The following is a 16,493-nucleotide window of genomic DNA, read 5'->3' as shown; positions in this document are numbered from 1 at the left end:
GGTTAGGACTCCACGCTTCCACCGCAGGGGGCGCGGGTTTGATCCCTGGTCGGAGAAATAAGAGCCCACATGCTGCGCGTGGCGCAGCCAAAAAGAAAAAAGAGAAGGGAAAAAAAAGTTTAAAAAAATTTCCTTCGGCTTCTTAAGACTCTTGTCCTCCCAGTGTGTCTACGGCCTTGGGGAGAAATCGTCCTACCCTCCCAACCTGTTTCTTTCCTGTAAACTCCACGGAGTGGGCGTGGTCAGGGTCGTCTCTTCTCTCTGAGCAGCTCCCTCCGTGGCCCAGGCATGGACACTAGAAACTGTCACGTGCTGTGTGCTGTCTCTACCAGGCTGACCCTTTTGGCAGAACCATCAGGGGAATCCAGGGGCAGGTCTGCCGTGGACATCCAAATGGAGCCCCGAGGTTTGGTGCCTCTGATGGATTTGGTGACATTTATTCTCTCTTTCTCTCTCTCCCCTCCTCATGCCTTTTCAACCCAGGGGGACAGGGGTGACCCCGGGCCCGACGGTGAACGTGGCGAGAAGGGCCAGGAGGGACTGAAGGGTGAGGACGGGCCGCCTGGCCCCCCTGGCATCACTGGCGTCCGGGTGAGTGCGCACAGCTGTGTGCCAGCACTTGGGGCTCCTGGGTGAGAATAACACTTGGGCCTGTTCAGGCAGTTGGGTGGGAGGTCTTTTGACAGCTGCCGCCAGAGGGTCTTGTGCTGTGATCCTTCCTTCACATGAGAGTTTCACGGAGAACCGACCTGACTGTGTCCCTCCCCGGCCTAACCTTCCCACGCCTCCCGAGTGCCCACAGGAATAACATCGGTCTCCTTAGCCTGGTTGCCGTGCCCTGCACAAACCTGGCCCCTGCTGACCTCGTCCTGCCCACCCCCACATTCAGCCACACTAAACTTAGCAGGAGAGGCACTGGCCCAATTCTCCATCAGCAACTTGCTGTGTGACCTTTCACTTGCCCTTGCCCTCTCTGGGCCGCACCCTTGGTATGATGAAGGATTTGGAAGAATGTGCACTGAGATCATTTTGAGGTCCAGTGTTCCAGGGGCTCTTTCTCAGTGAACTTTTGAGCATCTTGACTGTGGATGTGGCAGAAATAGCCCTGACCCAGAGTCCAAAGGCCGGGTTCTCGCTCGAGCACCCACTGTCAACGTGACTTTGAGCACATCACTGCCTCTCTCTGAGCCTTGTTTTTTTTTTCACCTGAAGAGTTGATGAAACTTTGGATAGGAAAGCACTTTATAAAATGCACCAGAAATATAAAAAATTATCTTTATGAATTTGGAGGAGGAAGTGACTGGAAGCTGGTGGTGGCGGTGATGGTGATGGTGGCGATAGTAGTGATGATGGTGGTGTTAGTGTGGTAGTGACGGTGGTGGTATTATTTTTGGTGATGGTGATGGCAGTGGCAGTGCTGTGACAGTGGCTATGGTGATGGGGATGGTGCTGGCGGTGGTGGTAGCAGTGTTTATGTCTGTATTTTGCTGTCACTGCCAGTCCTCATACACTGGAACTGGAAAGAGGTTCACTGGGGCCAGACTGAGTGTGTGCCAGGTGACAGAGGTGATGAGAGGCCTGTATTTGAGTCTCTTTGGCATCAGGGCTGCAGAACAAGAATCTCCCGCTCTGTGGCCTGGAAACAGTGAAGGATTTAAAAATAGAATTTCATGAGCCATCAAAACCTTTCCAGAAATACATCTGTATGGATGGGGGCCCAGCAAAGGTCTTCATTCTGGCCGCACAGCCTCACCCGACGGGGTGCTCTAGCCCTTATTCAGGGTTTCCCTCACCATCGGGGATGCTCTCAGCTGGAGAGGAGCTGTCAGAACAAGCGGCCAGCCAGCTGCCCTGTCCTGGGGGAGACTTCTGTCTCCCTGACCCTGTACTGAATTCTTGGTCACTGACTTGCTTCTCCTTCTGACAAGGGATCAGCCATTGCAATCACCTCATTCTGCTGGTAAATGCCACCAGCTCCTGTCATCATGATTCGAAACTGCCCAAACAGGACCAACCTAGGAAAAGGGGTGTCCCAGAAAGTAAGAATCCACATTTCATTCTACCTAGCTGGGTGACCCGTTGACAGGGTCTTCATCCCCCTGAGCCTGTTTCTTTAGCTCTAACATGGGATAAATAATCCCTTCCTCCCAGCCCTGTGGCCAGAATTGGATGAGATATGATACGGAGTTCGGACATTGTGTCTGGCTCATCGTTGGGGCCATGATGATTATTTAGCATTTAATTACTGGAGGAGCAAAAGACCTTGAGATTGTCAAGTCCAATGCTGTCTGGTAGAAACAGAATAGGAGTTACATGTGTAATTTAAAATCTTCTAATAGTTATATTTTAAAAAGTCAAAAGAAATAGGTAAAATTAATTTTAATAATATATTTAGCACAATCTATCCAAAATACTAACATATCAACGTGTAATCAATGTAAAAAATCATTAATAAGCTATTTTGCATACTTTTTTTTTGTAAGTCTTTGAAATCCAGTGTGTCATTTACACTTAGAGCACATCTCAATTCAGGTGCTAAATTTTCACTGGAAATACTTGATCTATATTTAGATTTCATAAAACATACAATTGAAAATGTAGATTCATACCCCAAGTTGTTCCAAAAATGTTAGAAGTTTTCCAGTCATTGAATTACCAGTTTTAAAATTTTAAATTAATTAAAATTTAATGGATTAAAAATCCAGTTCCACAGTCACAATAGCCACATTTCAAGTGCCCAGCAGCCATGTGTGGCCAGGGGCCACCATATTGGACAGTGCAAGGTTAGTTCAAGACCTTCATATTAGAGGTGGGGAAACTGAGGCACAGAGAAAGGGAGGGACTTGTCTGGGGTCACGTGAAGACTCAAGCATCAGGATGCAGGGCACTCTGTGCTTGGTCCTTTCAGGGCCACTGTTCTTCCTACCCCTCCTCCATCACAATTAGTCAGTACTTCCTCTTAGAGCGCAACGCCTATTCCAAGGTGAGATTATCACCTCCCTCATCCTATAGCATGTGCCTCTGTTAATGAAGCCAAAGGGATTAAATCAAACCAGCTCTTTAGTGCTTACCAAGAACATAGATATTTTTCCCAGCTCCCTTTGAGGTTTAGGCTTTGAGGGGACTGTCCTCTGCAGGCAGTCTGGATGTCCCTTCAGGTCAGAAACACTGCCTGCCCTACCCACTACATCCCAGCCCAGTGGGGCCTGGGGCTAGGGCTCTCTTCTCTCGCTCCTGCGCTCTCATCTCTCTTGCACTCCCTCGTGCACACCTACACTCACTCAGCCCCAGTGAACTGAGTTTCCCTGACAACCGTGGAGACAGTTGGGCCCCCTGGGGCAAGGCAGGGGAGGGCAGCACTTTGGGATGCCTTTGGGAGAGGGAGCAGAGTGGCCTCTCAGAGGGAGTGGCCTGGGTGCCCCAGTGGGAGAGTAGGGAAGGGTGGCTGACCTTCCTGTCACAAAGAGCCACTTTGAGGAACCCCTCCGGCCTCAACCCCTGAGGGTTGAGTACCTCCCACCCAACTGCCTGAACAGGCCCAAGTGCTATGTCAGTGGGACATGGCCTCAGGGATTGTCAGAAGTGACACACAACATCTCAGAGATAAGGGCATACCTAGGAAACCTCTCCTGCCTGCCTGTCATCAGTGGGCACCCTGGACACAGAATCAGACAGATCTGAAGTTGAATCAGGGCTCTGCCTTGGACCAGCAGGACCCTGGGCAAGTCGATTCACCTTTAGGAACCTAGGCTGTCACCATCTACAGGAGGGGCTCTGAATCGGGCCTGAGGCTCAGGGTGGCTAGGAGGGTGGGACAGTGCCTGGCACATGGAGAGGGCTCAGTGCAGAGAGCTGCTCCCATTGGGACAGCCTGGGCACCAGCAGTAACCATGACAACAGTGATTTATCGAGCACTTACTTACTATGGACCAGGCACCTTGCAAGCATGATACTGTATCACCAGGTTGAATCCTCAGCTCTGTGAGGCAAGTACAACCACTGCCCCCACTTTGCAAAGACATAGACCACAGGGGGTGTGGTTACGCTCAGGGTCACACGGGTATTGAGTGCAGAATCAATCTGAACCCAGGCGGTCTGCTTCCAGAGTGAGCGCTCCGATACGCTTTGGATCTGCCTCCGTATTCTCTCATTTCTCATCTTTCTCTCTCTTGCCCTCCTTTTCCTTTCAGGGTCCTGAAGGAAAACCAGGGAAGCAAGGCGAGAAGGGCCGCATGGGAGCCAAGGTAGGATTCCCCCGCCTCCTGCTTGGGTCCACCATGTCCCTGCCCTGCAGCCCCCGCCCTTCCCTCCCCTCTGCTGGGGCCTGCTGACAGCCTGTCTCTCCTCCACTGCAGGGTGCCAAGGGCTACCAAGGACAGCTGGGTGAGATGGGCGTCCCTGGAGACCCGGGACCCCCTGGCACCCCAGGCCCTAAAGGGTCCCGGGGCAGCCTGGGACCAACGGTGAGAACTCTCTGGGTGGGTGGGGTAGGGGTCGGGCATGGAGCAGAGGGGACCGAGGGCAGAGAGGAAAGCATCGCCCGCCTCAGCTGTCAGCCAAACGCCTGTGTCCACTGTCCCAGCCACTTCTTTGGAATCATGGATCCCTTTGGGAACCTATAGAAGCTGTAGCCCCTCTCCCTGGAAATGTACACACAGCACAGTATTTCTGGCGATTTGAATGGGTCTGTGGGTCTTCTGAAGCCCTTTATAACCCCCTATTATCAAGTTCTGCTATTGGGGTGTAGAGAAGGGACCAGACCCTTGGGAGTATTTTTATTGAGCAAGGAGTTTTCCCACTGGAAAGAGGTTCGTGGGGGTCACGGTGAAGCTGCTGCAGATCCCTGGGTGGCTCTGAGGGGGGCCCGGCCCGTTGCCGGCCTGCCCTGAAGGGAGGGTCCCTGAGGGGTTTTACTGCTGCAGGTAGAGGAGGGCCCCAACAGGAAGCAAGGGAGGGGGCAGACACAGGTGATGCAGTGTCTCTGAGCTGCGAGTGCGTGCCAGTTAACAGCTGTGCTGGTTTGTGGCACTTGTAAGATTCCGTGGTATAAATGCTTGTACGGTGGCTGATGTCAAGCTGCCAATGCGATGTTTTTTTGCTTTTTTGGGTTTTTTTTGCGGTACGCGGGCCTCTCACTGTTGTGGCCTCTCCCGTTGCGGAGCACAGGCTCCGGACGTGCAGGCTCAGCGGCCATGGCTCACGGGCCCAGCCGCTCCGCGGCACGTGGGATCTTCCCGGACCGGGGCACGAACCCGCGTCCCCTGCATCGGCGGGCGGACTCTCAACCACTGCGCCACCAGGGAAGCCCCAGTGAGATGTTATTGAAAGCAGACTTGGGAGGGGATGGGTAAGAGAGCTCCATGATCTGGTATAGTCGGCCCCCGAATCCGCGGGTTCACATCTGCAGAGGGTCCTGGAACCGATCCCCTGCAGATTCTGGATACCCAGGGACGACTGTGTTTCCGCCACACAGATTCAACAAACAGAAATAACCTCATGCGCATAGATAACAGTAAAGTGTAGTAAACCAACTAGGAAGGGATGAGTTTTGAACATTTGTCGTCTATGTTTTTAATATAATTAATTGATTTATCTGTAAGTTCATGTAATTTAATTTTTCACCGTGGTTTTGTTTAATAATTGGCTCACAAAATTGGGGAAAATTTAGCAATTGGCTCTCATGAACCACTGGAGCCGGAAGAAGGAAGGGCTGTGCGGGAGGAGGAATGCTCCAGAGAGGAGGGGACAGGTACCACTTGCTCTCCACCTGACTCTCTGGCCTGGGTTCTGGGCAGAGCGGATGCACCAGGCTGCTGGGCTGAACTGGGCCGGAGCCTGCGGGAGAGAGTGCCCGCGTTCCTGCCCTGAGAGCGGCGCTCTGTGCCAACGTGGGTCTTCTCCTCTCGTAGGGTGCTCCAGGACGGATGGGGGCCCAAGGAGAACCGGGACTGGCTGGTTACGATGTAAGGAAATGTCACCTCCCCCTCTCCGGAACTCTGCCCTGCAGGCCTGGACTCAGGCCACCTCGGCTGCTGCGCCCCCCTCCTCCTAGCTGTAGGGCTGGCCCTCGGGCCACTGTAGGCAGATTCACGGTCTCCTTCGCCCCAGGGAACACCTGGGTCCACAGACCGGGGTGGGGTCGAGAACCACCTGTGGGCCAGGCAGGGGTGGGGTGGACAGAGGAGGACCTCCCCGCCAATCCCTGGCCTCGCTGAGTCCTTCCTTCCCATGGTGGGTGCCGTGCACACCTCGTGTCTGAGCTTCACCGCTGCTCTCTGTGGAAGGGATGGGTCTTAGCCCATTTTCACATCCAAGTTGGCAACTCCCCTCTCAGAGGCTGCTGAGCCAAAGCCATGTTACACATCTGGGAGCCTAGGCCTCAGCGAGGCATGGGGCTTGCTCAGAAAAGGAGACAGGCTCGGGGAGGCTAAAGAATGTGTGCGCAAGGCCTGACAGCTTAAGTTTGAAGGTGAGATCCAGTGTCTGAAAGAGATACTGCAGGGAGGGGAGGAGAAGCAGAGGGCAAAGGAGAGGGAGACTGGAGAGTGGGTGCTGGGAGCCCAAGGGAGAAGTCTTCTTGTGCAGTTCTCACCCCGGCCTGGGGAAGCCCTCTGAGGCAAGCATTTTGCCCCCGGCCTCTGCCGCATCCCAGAAGACACAGCTGGTTCTCCCGAGATCTGGTCCCAGGTCTGCTCCAAGATGGCATGAGCAGAGCCTTCAGCCACTCAAGTGGACACCCCTTAGAGGTGTGTCTGGGACCGACATGGCATGTCTGGGAGGCCAGGGCTCAGAGAGGCACACGGCCTGCTCAGATTCACATGGCGAGTTGGGACAGAGCCGGGACCTGATCGCATAGCCCAGGGTGTTTCCATCTTTGAGTTCTTGTCCTTCATCACCTGTCCCTCCCGACTCCTCCCTCCCCCATGCTCTCACCTCCTGCCGTCTTGTTTCCTGCAGGGACACAAAGGCATCATGGGACCCCTCGGACCTCCTGGACCAAAGGGCGAAAAGGTGGGTGTCTGGTCCTGGGCGGCAGCTGCTTTCTCATATCCGGGGTTGGCGGGGGCAAGCCCCTGGGCCACTGCGGCTGGGCTAGCGTGGGTTCACAGCAGACTCATCCCTGCTCACGCCTTGGCCAGCTAGGAGGCCAGTGTCACCCCAGCTGTGGCCGGCAGGCAGGAGCCATTAGACCTACATTTAGCACAGGTATATTGGGTGCCTGGCACCAGAACAAACATGGACGCAGTTCCTGCCTTCCTGGAGCTTCTGGTTGAGCCAGGGGAGATGGACATCAGTCATGTAACAATGCCATGCCATCATCTGTGTGAACGTGGGCATTGAAGCCTCACTTGTGAACGAGATCACCCAGTGAGAGCCAGGAGGGGGCTTACGATGGAGAGTGAGAAGTACCTGCATTTCGAGGCCAGGAACCGCCCAGGCGGAGGGAAGACGTGTCCAGGTGCCATGCCTTGGCTCCATATTCGGTAGAGGACAGGAACTGGTAGAAGGAACCTTGCTGATCACCGTGGCCCGCCTCACTATGCAGGTGGGAATGCGGGGGCCCAGAAGTTTGAGGGTCACATTGCAAGGCAGCACCAAGCTGGCCCAGGACCCAAGTCTCTGATTCCTACATTAGTGGCTCTGAGCCCCTCCTTCCTTTCCTCCCCCTTCCCCTGAGGGGTCAGCTGGAACGGGCTCCTAGCAGGCGCCCCACTGCTGTCTCTTTGCCCCCCTGCTCACCAACCCGCCTTTCTTTTGCTGAGTCAGCTCCCCACTAACTACATCTCGCTGTTGGGTGAATCACCCTGGCCTGGTTTGCCGTCCAGCTGGCCCCTTCCTCCTGCTTGGAGAACAGATCTGCAATCAGAGCTGGCCACAGGCTCTGACACATCCCGCAGGAAGCTGCAGAAAGTGTCTCTCAGAACCCCGAGTCCCTCCTCGGCCCTCACGGTCTGCCGGGGCTGGTGTAGGAGGGATTAACAGGGAGCCTGAAACAAGAGGGTGCCTGCACTCTGGGTCGTCTGCATCCCCAGAAGCAGTTCTTGCGGCTGCTGAGAACTGGCCACTAACCCCAGATCTGCCCTGATCCTGGGCCTTGGGCAGGGCCCCAGCGTTCCCCGAGCCTTGATTGCCTCATCTATTAAGTGGATGGGTACCTCGGGAACACGAGGCTAAGGAGGGCATCACATATATGTCAGCCAGATGCACTTTCTGACATAGATATTATTATGAGTGAGCGCATCATTCATCTGCTAACCAACAGGTATTTATGGATTTATAATGATTTATTTAGTATGTTCTCGGCCCTGAGCTAGGGGCTGTGGAATGATGCCCTGAAGAGCTCAAAAATAAAAATACTCACAGGACTGAATAACCACAGCTGGATGGAGCTTGGCGGCAGGTGTGGGGGGTGGGGAGAGAGCAGGTTCCTGGCGGAGACCCCCGAAGCAAAGCTCTCCACCAGGATTTCTCCATAATCATTACCATGACCCTGGCTCAGAAGTGTAAGGGTCCCACCTGACAGGTGGGGAAACAGTCTCCACGACGCTTCAGGACTAGCTCAGGATCAGTGGGAGGTGTGGCAGGACCAGATCCAGACTCTGTCTGATGCCAGGCCTTGCTTTTCCAGCCAGAAACAGACACTTAGATGAGCCAATATATCGTTCAACTTGGAATTTCCCTGTGGGGCATGGGCATTTCTCAAAGGTGGCGGCCAGAGGGACTGGGGAAATGGGATAAGACTCTGAGAACAAGGAGAAAGATGGGGAATGGGGGGACCCTACCAGGTTTCAGGTGCTAAAAAATGCATCCCCAAACTTCAGCCACAATGTGGGGGAGGGGGGAGATCTGTAGAGCTGGCTTTTGGCCTCAACATCCCCTTGAGTCTTGTGTGGCCTTGGTTAAGACCCTTCCTTCCCTGGGCCTCATTTTCTCCATCTGTAAAATGGGACCAGTGGTCACAGCAGCATAGAGGTGCTATATGGATTTCATGAAACCACGTATGAAACATACTTCATGAAGTGCCTGGCACATAGAACACACTAGGTAAACACTGCCCCCTTCTCCGACACCCCCCAGCCCAGCTATCTCCCTCCACCGTGGGATGGAGCCCTGGGACAAAGAGCCATAGAGAGTGGTCAGGGAGGAAAGGGAATCCCCACTCCTTGGGCCACCCACCCCCCCTTCCCGGGTACGACTGGTTCTAGGCCTCGGGCCCAGTCCCTCATGCCTTCGATCTCTGCCCACAAGAGCCACAGAGGCCCTGGGCCAAGGCGTACAGCCACCAGCCCTCCGGACTGATTCGGGCCTGGGACAGGCTCCAGTCCCAGGGATGGCTCTCCTCTCCCCTGCCTCTCAGGCCTCCCCTTCAATCCCTGCCAACAGCGAGGGGGCTCGGAGGTGCCCTGGCTTGAGCCCCCTGCCCAGAATGCACCCCCATGGGAGGTGACACTAATTGTCTGGGGCTGGAACGTTCTGAGCCCTGAGGTTCTGCCACTTGCTGTCCTGCTTACACCCTCCTTGTAGCTGGCACATGGTGTCCAGCCACCTGTCCTGTGGGTAGCCCAGGGCCTGGCGTGGCCTGCCGCGGCCCGAGGACCTCGGCTCTAAACTCTGCTCCTCCGGCGGTCTTCCTGACCACCTCCATGCCACACAGCCTCCCTGCTGTTATGATTATCAACAACAGCGATTTCTACCAAGGCTCTGCTCTGTGCGCAGCAGCACGCCTTTGCTCACTGGGTCCTCGGAGCAGTGCTGCGAGGCCTGACAGTCCCGTTTTGCAGATAGGAAACTGTCATATGAACAAGACCTGCAAGTTAGCCGACTGCTGCGTGCCATCTGGGGCAGCCCAGGGCCTTCTCTGGGGCTCCCATCGAGGGTTGGACGTTTGTCCTGAAGCTGGTTCTCGGCCCACTTTCTCCCAGCAAGGGTCAGAGAAAGGGACTGTGTCATTGGGGGCTGAATGACTGAGCAGCTCACACCATCTCTTTGTGCCTCAGTGTCCTCAGCTGTAAAATGGGGAGAATAATATCACTTACTTTGTAGCGTTGTTGGGAGGATTCAGTGAGCGCCTGTGTGCGGCCGTGGCAGTGCCCATGCCTGCCAGCTGTTGGAATTATTGTCACTGCTGAGCACCATGCAGGGACTTCTGCATCATTTCATGGAATTCCCCTCCACTCCGCATGGGTATTGCCATTGTCCCCTTCACCCCTCCTCACTCTGATTCCGCAGCTGAGAAAAAGCTCTGAGATGGGAACGGACCTGTTGAAGGTCTGGGCAGCTGGTCCCCTGCAAAGCTGGGTGTGACCAGGGTCTCTGCTTAGCTACCCCGTCTGACAGCCTGAGGGCATCGGCCTGGTGGTGTCCAGCAGCGGGGAGGGTAAAGAGCACCGTTCTGTGTTCTGCATTCCTGGTCCCATGCCCAGGTGTGCCTTTGACCCCACATCTTCCCCTTCCCTCTCTGGCCTCAGTCTTTCTGTCTGTAACCCTAAGTCGGCTGGACCTCGTCTCTGATGAAGGCCCTTTTGGCCTCAGTGCAGAGTGTCTGGAATTCCCAGAATTCACCAGGAGCAGGAGGTTTGTCCTAAAGCTAGTTTTGTGTCCACAGGGGGAGCAGGGTGAGGATGGCACGGCCGAGGGGCACCCCGGGCCACCTGGAGATCGGGTAAGACCCCCACCCCCACTGCATCCTGTGGACCAATGCCAGGGTGGAGCCCCAACCTGGGAGGGGGCGGGGAAACTGAGCAGGGGCGAGGCTGCTGCGAGCTTCACGAGGTTGTGGCCTAGGAGGCCCAGGTGTGGCATCCCCTGCACCCAGTGGCCCATTTTTCATTGTTGTCCTTGTCATTTAGGGCCCTGTGGGTGATCGAGGAGACCGCGGGGAGCCAGGGGACTCTGGATACCCTGTAAGTATCGGAGCTCCTACCTGCTGGCAGCATCAGGGGTGTTGTAAGAGGGCATTCCTTGGCCTCTGTTTCCTGCAACCTAGAATTAGAACAGCCTTCGCCAGGAAACAGGCCTGTCCTTCCACCATTAGTGCCCAGGCTTTAAGCACAACCCTCCCCCTCCCCGCAAGGGCTCAGGGCGTAGTTCATGCTGAAAGGGGAAGGGTCCGAGATCTTTCCTGAGGGAGGGAGAGGATGGGCGGGGCGGGGGGGGGAGATCTCTCCCCTCCAAGAACCGCAGTGTCCCCATCTGTGGCCGAGAACAGCTCTCCCAACAGAAGTAGTGTGAACAAGCCACTGAATGAGCACCAGAACCCCCCCAAGCTCCGCCCACCTGCCAGCCCCCTGGGCTCTTCACCGCCCCACCTTCACCCCGCCCCCTCCCGGCAGGGTCGTTATTTCACCCATTTTCTAGATGAGGATGCTGAGACTCGGGGACAATGACACATGGCTAGGAAGAACAAGGGCTTTCTGGGGTCCTCCCCCGCCCAAAATGAGCCCCTCACCTGTATCTCCTTGACTTCCAGGGACAGGAGGGTATACAAGGCCTCCGTGGAAATCCAGGCCAGCAGGGCCAACCCGTGAGTGGTGCTTCCCGTCCTATCCCCCTCCTGCCCTGAGTGGGGTGGTAGAGGAGCAGAGGGGGAATTAAAGAACTGGGCCTTTTAAAGCTTAAAGGGATCCTCCCTGCAGGAGGGCCTGGGGCAGCCCATTCTGGTTTCTCCTGCCCTGACCCTGGGGGCACCCCCAGAGCCTGCACCCCCAAACCCCTCCCCACACCTCCCCCCTCCAGGCGGAGACTGGCCACCCTCCCCAGGAGAGAATCCTGGGGCTGCCTTGCGTCATCTCACCTTGGTTTGCAGGGGCATCCGGGACCCCGGGGACGGCCGGGCCCCAAAGGATCGAAAGGGGACGAGGTAAGAGGCCCTGACGTCCACAGGGAAGGGAAAGAGACTGGCCCAGGCACACAGCGCAGGGGAGGGAGGGCTGGGGGTGCTGTGAGAAAGAGAGGGAACCACAGGGAGGGGCCCTGCAGGATGTGGCCTGGCCAAGATCCGTTCAAACAGCCTGAGGGAGGGGGGATGACCAGCCCCATTTATAGGGCCTCCCGGAGGGAGACCACCTGTCAGGTCAGCCAGCGGTATTTGAACCCAGGGCTGTCAAGATCCAAAGCTGGCCTCTCTTTCCACCATGCCACACTGTAGAATGAGAAAACTGGGAGAAGTGAAGTGAGGGGGTGTGGAGGAAGACCCGGGGCTGGTGATGCCCGTGGAAGAATTCAGAGGCGGTGGAGAGGAGTTTCCTGCCTTGTACCCAGGGCTCCTGCATCTGCCTCCACTGAGGTTGGGCCAAGGCTGCCTTAATGCCCTCAACTTCCCCCCAGGAGTGCACCCCTCCACCCGCAGAGCCACCCCCCACCCCTCAGGAATAGCCAAACCCATGGGGATTAAACAGACCAGCCAGCCGTGGGCTTCACTCCCACCAGGAAGTTGCCAGGGCCCGGAGCCTCTGCAGCAGGGTTGCCAGTGAGGGCCCAGGACCCAGGGTTAGTGACAGCCTCGACCTTGGGCTTCTGAGTTAGGCTGCTTGGGCCCATTTGCAGATTCAGATGCCAAGGCCCAAGAAGTGGAGGGGCAGGGCCCGGCTACAGAAGGACCCCCTTCCAGAGCGCCTAGTGTTCTGCACCTCCTCCAGGAAGCCTTCATTATGTGCCCCTTGATTTTTCAGGGACCAAAGGGAAAGCAAGGCAAGGCTGGGGGACCAGGACGGAGGGGGATCCAGGTGAGTGACTCCCAGCTTCTCCTCCCCCACCCACCTCCCTGCCCTCCCCAGAAGCCCTCACCAGCTTCTTATTTACCACCAGGGCCTGCAGGGGCTGCTGGGGCCTCGGGGCGTGGTGGGGAGACAGGGCCCCGAGGGTGTCGCTGGACCAGATGGGCTTCCTGGCCGGGACGGTCAAGCAGGACAGCGGGTGAGCAGGACTTGGGGTTAAGAGACAGTGTCTCCATTTGAGATGAGGTGTGTGCGTGGTGGGGTGCCATAGGCCATGGGCCGGGAGGAGCGCGTTTGGAAACTTGGATGGGCAGAACCAGCATATCCAGAAGTCTCCTGCATGGGCAATGGCCTCATCCCTTGGGACCTGGGACCTGGGACTATGGCCCATCTCACTGTCTCTCCTCCATGCCAGTACCCAGAGGGTCATGCCCTGTCCAGCAAATAGAGCTTCCGGTTTTTAAGACCCTTCCCTTCCCCACCCATTTGTCCCGCTGGTCCAGCCATCCTCACACACAGGCAGTATGACCTCCATCCCTCAGTTTAACCTCCAGCTTCACCCAGGGTTCACCCAGGTTTTTGTTTTGTTTCGTTTTGCTTTGTTTTTTCTTTGGCTACGTTGGGTCTCCGTTGTTGCACGCGGGCTTTCTCTAGTTGCGGAAAGCAGGGTCTACTCTTGGTTGCAGTGTGCGGGCTTCTCATTGCGGTGGCTTCTCTTGTTGTGGAGCACGGGCTCTAGGCGCACGGGCTCAGTAGTTGTGGCACATGGGCTTAGTTGCTCCGCGGCATGTGGGATCTTCCCGGACCAGGGCTCGAACCCATGTCCCCTGCACTGGCAGGCGGATTCTTAACCACTGCGCCACCAGGGAAGCCCTTCACCCAGGTTTTGAGTCATCCTGCCTCCTTGGCTGCTTGTTTCCTGAAACATGAAAAATCCTCCTCTGCTCTCTTTCTTCACAGGGGGAGCAGGGAGACGATGGGGACCCTGGCCCCATGGGCCCTGCTGGGAAGAGAGGAAATCCAGGTGTGGCTGGCTTGCCTGGAGCACAGGGGCCCCCAGGATTCAAGGTCAGACACTTGTTAATCCCCTTACCCGCCCTCCACCCTTTCTGCCTTGGTACTAACTATAATGACACCGACTGCAGTGCTGATGTGAGCGCCCATGTCCCAGGGCCTGTGTGAAAATGGAGTCCTCTTTCTCAGGGGTCCCTCCCCAAGCTTAAACTTGACTCAAAGGATAGTTTATCCAGGGAGCTGTAATACTGCCCCCTACCAGGCCCTTGACACTGTCAACTATTTGTTGAGTTGTCCATGGGCGCCCTCTTGTGGGCCTTTGTGGAACAGTGCACGTTGCTGGCTCTGAGACCCTCCAAGGCATCTTTTTAGAAAGTTTCCTTGAGTGGTGGCGGAGGCAGCCAGGAGTCAGTCTGAGCCCAGGGCTAGACACTGAAGGGAAGATTGAGACGAATGAATCAAACGGGGCTCTCGCCCTCTCTGAGCTTGAGGTTTAGTTGGAGAGAGGTTGGAACCCTCCATAAAGACAGCTGGCAGAGGGAGAGATGGCCTTGGCCCGTGGAGGATTTAAATGAGCAAGGAGGGCCAGCGTGAATGGAAGTGTGGAGGTGGGGACTGCATGGTCTGTTGGGAAGAAACAATGAAGAGGAGAGGCGTGTGGGAGAGTGGACGGAAAGTGGCCCCTGAATGCCAGAGTAAGAAAAGAGACTTTCCCCTTAAGGAGGCTGAAGTTTTGAGCACCCCTCCGCCACCCCCAGGCCTATGCCTGTTGCCCCAGCACCCGGAGATGTTAACTGACCCTGTGGAGTGGTTGTTCAGCGCCTCCCCTCTCCTCGAGCCATTTATCTCCCTTTGATTGGTCATCTTGGTGTATTTCTTTAAGGGTGAAAGTGGGTTACCCGGGCAGCTGGGTCCCCCTGGCAAACGAGGGACGGAAGGCGGAATGGGGCTTCCTGGGAACCAGGGGGAGCCTGGATCCAAAGGCCAGCCGGTGAGTGAGCCCCAGGGAACACACGTGTTCACACACACAGACCCAGAAACCACCTTCCTGCTCTGTGACGAGGGCAGACCAATACCCTCTGTGGGCACAGATACCATTCTGCCTCCCCTGCGTGCGGGCTTGGGGGTGGAAAAAAGCTGAGAAATGAGATATGTGTGGTCCCTTCAGAATGAGGAGAGGTGATTCCAACCGGAACTCTAAATAGCCTTCAACAGCCTTGTATCTATTAGAGAAATTGCATCTATAGTTTAAAAACTTCCCACAAAGGCTCAGATGACTTCACTGGTAAATTCTAGTAATTGTTTATGGAAGAAAAAAATACCAATTCTGCATAAACTCTTCCAGAAAATTGAAGAGGAGGAATATTTCCCAACACATTCTATGAGGTTAGCATTACCTTGATGTCAATGCCAGATGAGGACATTACAAGAAAAGAAGACTACAGACCAATATACCTCATAACTATAGATACAAAAATTGTCAATACAATTTTAGAAAAATGAATCTAAGAATACATTAAAAGGATTGTACATCAAGATCAAGTGAGGTTTATCCCAGGAATGCAAGGATGGTATAACATTTGAAAGTAAATCAATGTAATTCACCATATTAGCAAGCGAAAAAAGAAAACCCAATTAATCATCTCAGTAGGTGCAAGAAAAGTAATTGATAAAATCCAACTCCATTTCTGATAAAATTTCTCAACAAACTTGGTAGACCAAGGAACTTTCTCAACTTAATAAAGGGCATCCATGAAAAATCTATATTTAACATCATACTTAGTAGTGAATGACTGGGACTTCCCTGGTGGGGTAGTGGATAAGACTACACACTCCCAACGCAGGGGGCCCGGGTTTGATCCCTGGTCAGGGAACTGGATCCCACATGCATGCCGCAGCTAAGAGTTCACATGCTACAACTAAGGAGCCAGCGTGCCTCAACTAAGGAGCCGGCAAGCTGCAACTAAGGAGCCTGCCTGCCACAACTAAGACCCGACCCAACCGAAAAAAAAAAGATAGTGAATGACTGAATTCTTTCTCCCAAAGAGCAGAAACAAGTCAAAGATATCTGTTCTCACTACTTCTATTCAACATTGTATTGGCAGTTCTAGCCAATGCAGTAAGGCAAGAAAAATAAATAAAAGACATTCATATCAAAAAGGAAGACATGAAACTTTTCATCTGTAGACAAAATGGTTGTCTACATAGAAAACCCAATAGAATCTACAATAAAGCTACTAGAATAAGGGAGTTTTAGCAAGATAGCAGGACACCAGCTCAATATACTCAAATGACTTGTATGTGCTAGCAAGAAGCAATCAGAATTGGAAATCTAAAGAGCAATACTATTTACAATAGCATAAAAATATGAAATCCTTAGAGATACACATGACAATAGGTGTATAAGACATGTACACTGAAAAACTATAAAGCATTGTTGAGATAAATTGAGGAAGATCTAAATAAATGGAGATATTTACTGTGTTTATTGGTCAAAAAACTCAATATTGTTAAGATGTCGATTTTCCTCATGTTGGTCTATAGATTCAACACAATCCCAATCAAAATCCCATCAGGTTTTTCTTGTAGAAAATAACAAGCTACTTCTAAAATTCATTTGGAAATGCAAAAGACCTAGAATAACCAAAACAACTTGGAAAAAGAAGAACAAAGTTGAAGGACTAACAGTAGTTGATTTCAAGACTTACAAAGCTACAGGAATCAAGAAGGTATGGTATTGCCATAAATATACTAACGGATCAA

The 16,493-nt window shown here is 54.1% G+C and overlaps 1 protein-coding gene across 16 annotated transcripts in view; it reads left to right on the top strand.

The window, feature by feature from the left end:
- Nucleotides 1-16,493, top strand: part of COL27A1 (collagen type XXVII alpha 1 chain) — a 143,734-nt gene that overhangs the window by 109,078 nt on the left and 18,163 nt on the right. For 15 of the 16 annotated variants that reach the window (XR_004350296.1, XR_004350298.1, XR_004350297.1 and 12 more), the window contains 13 exons: nt 484-591; nt 4,191-4,244; nt 4,356-4,463; nt 5,910-5,963; nt 6,958-7,011; nt 10,607-10,663; nt 10,851-10,904; nt 11,471-11,524; nt 11,807-11,860; nt 12,672-12,725; nt 12,808-12,915; nt 13,677-13,784; nt 14,614-14,721. Coding sequence is in view for 8 of the 16 variants with exons in the window: in XM_032634403.1 (XP_032490294.1) it covers nt 484-591; nt 4,191-4,244; nt 4,356-4,463; nt 5,910-5,963; nt 6,958-7,011; nt 10,607-10,663; nt 10,851-10,904; nt 11,471-11,524; nt 11,807-11,860; nt 12,672-12,725; nt 12,808-12,915; nt 13,677-13,784; nt 14,614-14,721 (975 nt within the window). In the remaining 8 variants the exon portion in view is untranslated. Of the gene's footprint in view, nt 1-483; nt 592-4,190; nt 4,245-4,355; nt 4,464-5,909; nt 5,964-6,957; nt 7,012-10,606; nt 10,664-10,850; nt 10,905-11,470; nt 11,525-11,736; nt 11,861-12,671; nt 12,726-12,807; nt 12,916-13,676; nt 13,785-14,613; nt 14,722-16,493 lie in introns of all 16 variants that reach the window. The other variant, XR_004350303.1, reaches the window with a different exon arrangement.

The sequence above is a fragment of the Phocoena sinus genome, chromosome 6 (assembly GCF_008692025.1).
Source record: "Phocoena sinus isolate mPhoSin1 chromosome 6, mPhoSin1.pri, whole genome shotgun sequence".
Classification (NCBI taxonomy): Eukaryota; Metazoa; Chordata; class Mammalia; order Artiodactyla; family Phocoenidae; genus Phocoena; species Phocoena sinus.
This window is presented reverse-complemented; position numbering and strand designations above follow the sequence as displayed.